This window comes from Phyllostomus hastatus, unplaced genomic scaffold (genome assembly GCF_019186645.2).
Source record: "Phyllostomus hastatus isolate PE091 unplaced genomic scaffold, TTU_PhHast_1.1 phas_contig_5, whole genome shotgun sequence".
NCBI lineage: Eukaryota > Metazoa > Chordata > Mammalia > Chiroptera > Phyllostomidae > Phyllostomus > Phyllostomus hastatus.
This window is the reverse complement of record NW_025333897.1, coordinates 2,462,438-2,468,468: the sequence shown is the minus strand read 5'-3', so window position 1 is coordinate 2,468,468 and position 6,031 is coordinate 2,462,438. Positions and strand designations below refer to the sequence as shown.

At 45.8% G+C, this 6,031-nt stretch overlaps 1 protein-coding gene across 4 annotated transcripts in view; it reads left to right on the top strand.

The window, feature by feature from the left end:
• The first annotated feature begins 5,546 nt into the window (after positions 1-5,546).
• RYR1 (ryanodine receptor 1) overlaps positions 5,547-6,031 on the top strand; it is a 114,345-nt gene continuing 113,860 nt past the window's right edge. For all 4 annotated transcript variants that reach the window (XM_045846699.1, XM_045846697.1, XM_045846698.1 and 1 more), the window contains exon 1: positions 5,547-5,701. In XM_045846699.1, coding sequence (XP_045702655.1) covers positions 5,654-5,701 — 48 coding nt within the window. In that variant the 5' untranslated portion in view covers positions 5,547-5,653. The remainder of the gene's footprint in view (positions 5,702-6,031) is intronic.

Below are 6,031 nucleotides of genomic sequence, written 5' to 3'. Positions count from 1 at the left end.
AAGAGGCTGAGGAGAGACCAAAGTTCCCCCCTCCCCCAACATGGGGATCCCTGCAGGCTGAGGTTTCCGGTGCTGCTGGCCCCCCCCCACCCCGCCCCCCGTCAGTCACCCAGCGGTCTCTCTCTATCTCCCCCATCTTTCTGTCTCTAGACCCGTGATTCTCTGTTCTGTCATTTTCATACTTCAATAAAAGCAGTTTAAAAAAAAAAACTATGCCTAATATGACACATTTATGTAAAAACACATTCAAAAGAAAAGTCTATATATTTCTGTAAGGACAATGCACAAAGGTTTCAGTGGAAAGTTACAGACATAATATTTTGTGTATTCCTTTTAATGTTTCTTTTATTCAAAGTTTAGTATTAATAACACCATTTGTACCCCATAAAACATTTTTACTTTGTTACCTTTATTATAACGAACCCTTATGTAGTGCCTACTGTATACCAAACACTATTCTACGGGCTTTTAAAATATTAATTCAATCAATCTTTACACAATCTTTTTTTGTAAGATTTTAAATTTATTTTTAGAGAGAAGGGAAAGAAGGGAGAAAGAGAGGGAGAAAGACGTCAACTCGAGAGGAACATCCATCAGCCACCCCTCTATGCACCTCAGTGGGGATTGAATCCACAACCCAGACATGAGCCCCAACCGGTAATCAACCAGAGACCCTTTGTTTCATGGGCCCATGCCCACCCAGCTGAGACACACTGGCCAGGGCATATCCTTACACAATCTTCAAGACTGTTATCTTATTATGAAAACATTAGAGATGGGGGTCAACCGTCTGGGAGCCTCCTTCCCAGCCTACTGTCCCTCTTAGGCAGGGGTGACCAATATCATGCATCCTCGGGTTTCATCCCATCTGTTAGCTGTGCATTTATTTGGGTCCACGAATACGTGCTCCTAGAAATACAGACTTTTCCTTTGAGTACACACGTTTTATTCTTTTACCTACATGTGTTATGCTTGACATGTTTTTTAACTGACATACAAATAAGAACACAAGTCCTAAGTGCCTAGGTTGGCGAATTAGGACAAACGGCATATTTATGTGCCAATCACCCAAACGAAGAAACAGAACATTTCTATTCCCTGCCAGCCCCCTGAAGCTCCTTCTGGGGCTGCCTCCCAGAACGTAACCTCCAGCCTGAACTACAGCAGAGCCCGTTTGCCCGGTTGTGAGCTGTATGCAAATGGCCTAATTTATCGTGTTTGGCTTTTTTCATGAAACATCATGTTTTTGTGATTTTTCCATGTTATTGTATTTTGTTGTAGTTTATTCTTTTTTTTAAAGCTATATAATCTGTCATCATGTGACCAACCTATGAATTATTGATCGATTTGTTTTGCGTTGCTTCCAGTGGGGGCTGCTGTGAATACTGCTGCTGTAAACAGTCTGTCTTCCGACGGACGTGAGAGTGCACAGCTCGTGGGGCGCACCCCCAGGAGCAGTGTCAGTGGCTCACAGTCGTGAAGGTGATTCTGCCAAGCCTAGTGTGTAGTCAATTCAATCCAAAACTCTCTTAAAAGTATATGCGTGCTCCTTTCTCTCCTGCACTGAATGAAGTCATCGTGGATGTTTTTCTCACATCAGAGCATTTACACAAGCACAGAGCCCGTTCTCTGGCTTTTCCATGACGTGGCACACCGCGTAGTTTCAGACCCCCTCTCTGTTATCTCTTCCCCTTGCTGCTGCTTTTCCTTTTTGTCTTCTCAGGTCTCCAGCCGTGCTGCCATGACCTGCTGTCCGTCCCTCAGCCCATCTCCTCAGCACCGGCATCTCCCAGCTCATGTGAGTCCTGGCTGAGCCCAGCTTCTGGTGGGACAGTGTCTCTGAACTCCGGGGTTTTGGAGAAGCCTCAGGGAGTGTGGGAGGCCCTGGCACTGGTGTGTCTGCACTGCCCTCAGGGCTGGCGGGGATGGTTAGTACCAACAATAACACTGACAACTAGAAAGGGACAGATTTCTGAAGCAAACCACAAAAACTCGTATGGCAGGAAAGGGTGCACATGATAACATCCAAATAAGGATTTCTTTTAAAGAGGACACCATGGGACAACTGTCAGATGAGATAGAGCAGGGAAAGGTATTCCCAATGTCTGCAATCAATGAGACACTATTAAATATCAGGAATCTAAAGGGAACAGCTGCAATCAGCAAGAAAAAAAAAGAGGAGAGTATCTCTGATAGAAAAATGGGGAAGGAGTATGAGCAGGTGATGAGGAAACAAAAAACTGACAGGCACCTGAGAAGAGGCTGGGAGTTGTTGGGGACTGATCAGGGCAGGGCAAGGTAAGCGGCAGTGGGTCGTCTAACCAGCCTGGCAAATATCAGAGGTTGGAAACTGCCAAGTGGAGGCTGGGGATGCAGGGACCTAGGAACCCTTCTACCTATAGTGGGCAGCCGTTCCCAGGAGCCACTTGACACTACTTAGTCAGATAACTGTGACACGGAGCTCTCATCCTGCAGTTAGCTCCTGTGTGTACGTGCAACATTCTCCTTCAACTCAGTTCTGTGAGGGGACATAGGGGAGGATGTTCGCTGCCACATTATTTCGGGGCAGCTGGGGACAGCCTGGTGTCCACCTGCAGGGGAGGAGATAGGTAAACAGAAGGGGACAGTCACCAGGGGGTCCTGCAGCTGCAGAGGAGGGGCCCACGGAGCATCATGTCTTCTCTTAAAAAAATTAATTTATTAAAAATTTTTTTCTTTTATTGATTCCAGAGAAAGGGGAAGGGAGGGGAAAGAGGGAGAGAAATACCCATCAGTTGCCTCTTGCACATGGCCTCACTGGGGACCGAATCCAAAACCCCAGGCATGTGTCCTGACTGGAAATCGAACCCGTGACCTTTCACTTGGTTTGGGATGACGCCCAACCAGCTGAGCCACACATGGGTCTTCTTTTTTTTTTTAATTGATTTTAGAGAGGGGGCAGAGAGAGAGAGAGATTGATTTGTTGTTCTACTTATTTATGCATTCATTGTTTCTTTTTTTAATTGATTGATTTTAGAGAGAAAGAAACATCAACTGGTTGTCCCTCCCATCCATGCGTTCATTGGTGGTTACTTGTATGTGCCCTGACCAGGGATCAACCCCCAAAATTGGGATACTGAGGCACCCAGCCAGAGCTATCATGGGTTGGTCTTAAAATGAATAATGTTGACTGAAAAAAAGAAACATTATTAATATCTTATGATGTAAAGCACAATGACAGAATAATTTTATATTATATATAAAATTCTAAGGAAAAACTTAATATTTAATGTACATGTGTGTTGTAGAACATAACACAGAACTGTATTGCACTACATAATTGCATTTGTCTAAATATATAATTATATAATTAGGCATTATATAATTCAACAATACGGTACAAACTTACATGTTATATACAGGGTTGGGCTGAAGTAACGCCATTGATAGGGTTGGTAAGGTACGTGAATGCACAGAAATTTGAACATTTCACCTAAAATGTCATATGGTGTGCTTGAGCGTGATATTGTTATGTTGCAGAATTATATGCTTATGTAATAAAAAGATTTTTATGTAATAAAAAAGGGGCTGGACCCTGTATTACAATATTACATACTATATATCACAGTTGTATCAATATATCAATATTTAACTATATAACACCTAGCAACCTATTATACATTTAATATTTTATATATAATTTTATTGACCTGCAAGATATTGTTTTGTATAACAATAGATACCATTACACATTAGTAATAATTTTAATGGATTCCTGAATCAATCAGCTACTATGTGGTAGGCTCTAGTTGGTTTCCTCATGGAATCTTCCCCACGACCCCATTAGGTGGAGACTGTTCCAAAGCAGCCCAGGTGACAGACAAGGAAACTGAGGCCCAGAGGCACAAAGTTGCTTGTCTGACAGGAGGCCCTAGTATGTGTGGCTTCCCGTGTTGGGCCTCCGGGCTCCACAGCGGCCTGTTTTAGGGAGTTGTAGAATCCCTCCACCCAAGCTCCCAGGGAGAAGCTGGTTACCCCTCTTAGAACTCTCAGAACTCTCCTATTTATGTAGAGTGCCAGGACACTCATCTGCATAAAGTGGTGGCCAAGCTAGTGGCTCAGGTGGCCCGTGGGGGGAGGGAAGGTTAGAACTCTGGGGGCGGAGCCTGGCCCTGGGAAAATGGGTTTTTGCTATAATTAGAAGATTTCATGCAAATGTAGAGACAGTAAAGCAGAATGGTTAAGGATCCTGGCTCTGGGCTCAAACCCCGAGCTCAGCCTCTGTGTGACCTGGGACAAGTCACTCTACCTTTCTGTGCTCAGCTTTCCTTATCTGTAAAATGGGCACCGGAAGAGTACTGACTTCACAACATTCCTGTGAGAACGACATCACTGGTTCTGGTTGTGACCTTAAAACCACACACTTTTATTGCCTCCTCTAAACCTTGTGAATAACAGCAGGGCTGTTGTGAGAACTGACAGAGACACAGTAAAAAGTGATTAGCTCAGGCCTGAAATGAAACATGCACACAAAAGCCCTCTGCCATGGCTATGGTTCCTGCCTCATCAGTTTTAATAATAATAATAATAGCAACACTTACATAACATTTACTATGCATTGGTTTTGTTTTAAGTGCTGTAAATAAATGATCTCATTTAATCCTTGCAGCAACAGCAGCCCTGTGAGGTAGGTACTATTAATATCCTTTTCACCAGCTGGGGAATCTGAGGCATGGGGAGACAAAGTGATTTATCCAAGGTCACACAGGGAGTGGCAAGGGTGGAGCTCAAATCCAGACTCTCTGGCTCAGAGTCCTTGCTTTTAATCACTGTATGCTGCTTTTTATTTTTTTTAAGATTGTATTTATTTTTTAGAGAGAGGGGAAGGGAGGGAGAGAGGGAGAGAAACATCAATGTGTGGTTGCCTTTCATACACCCTTTACTGGAGACCTGGCCTGCAACCCAGGCATGTGCCCTGACTGGGAATTGAACCGGCAACCTTTTGGTTGGGCACACAATCCACTGAGACACACCAGCTTGGGCTGTATGCTGCTTTTTAAAGTCCAGAGACCTAGTGCACATTCTGACTGTTGTATGACATCAAGCAGGGGCTCCCCATTCGGACTCAGTTTGCCTTCTGTGAAATGGGAGAATGATGGCCCCTTCCTTACCTAGAATGCGGGGAGTGGGCAGCCACCTTCCAAGGGTGTCCAACCTTTTGGCGTCTCTGGGCCACACTGGAAGAAGAGTTGTCTTGGATCATACATTAAATACACAAATACAAAACCTGATGAGCAAAAAAAATTCTAATTTAACTTTACGATTTTGTGGTGGGCCACCACATTCACAGCCATCCTGGGCCGAATGCAGCTGCGGGTAGGACACCCCCACACTGCCTTTGCGCCGCTCCCCAATCAACAGTTTCCTCTGGCCACGGTTTGGGGTTTGTGGGTGGGACTCCAGCAAAGGGGCGTGGCCAGAGGCGCCCTGGCCCAATGGGAACCCAGGGGTGGGGATCTCCTCCCAGCTCTGTCCAGCACGCGGATCCTCCTCGCAGTTCCATCTGCCTTGCGGGTACCTCTGGCAACCCCAGAGGTCTCGGATCCCAGCCATCCCCAGCCCGCCCCCTCGAGCCTGAGTCCCTCTCCTGCTATTCCCCTCAGGCGCGGATATCATGGGTGACGGAGGAGAGGGTGAGGATGAGGTTCAGTTTCTGCGGACGGTGCGTACTCTGTGTCAGGGGTCTCTGGGGCTACCTTTCGGGCTCTTCTGAGTTCTCTCTGTCTCCGGATGTTTCTGTCCTGATTGCTGGTGGTCTCTGAGACTCAAGGTTTCTTCCTTTGTCCCTCTGGGTGACTGTCACTCTGTCTTTCTCAGTTTTTGTCTCTCTTTGTCTCCCCGCCCCCACCTTTTTTCATCACAGGGAATTTGCAGACTTGGGAACTTTTCTGATATTAGCAGTTTGTCTGGGGAAGGGTGCTGCTGAGGGAGCACCCCCTCCACCACCCTGGAAGCAGGCACTTGGGGAAGGTGGTTCTAATTCCTGAGCCAA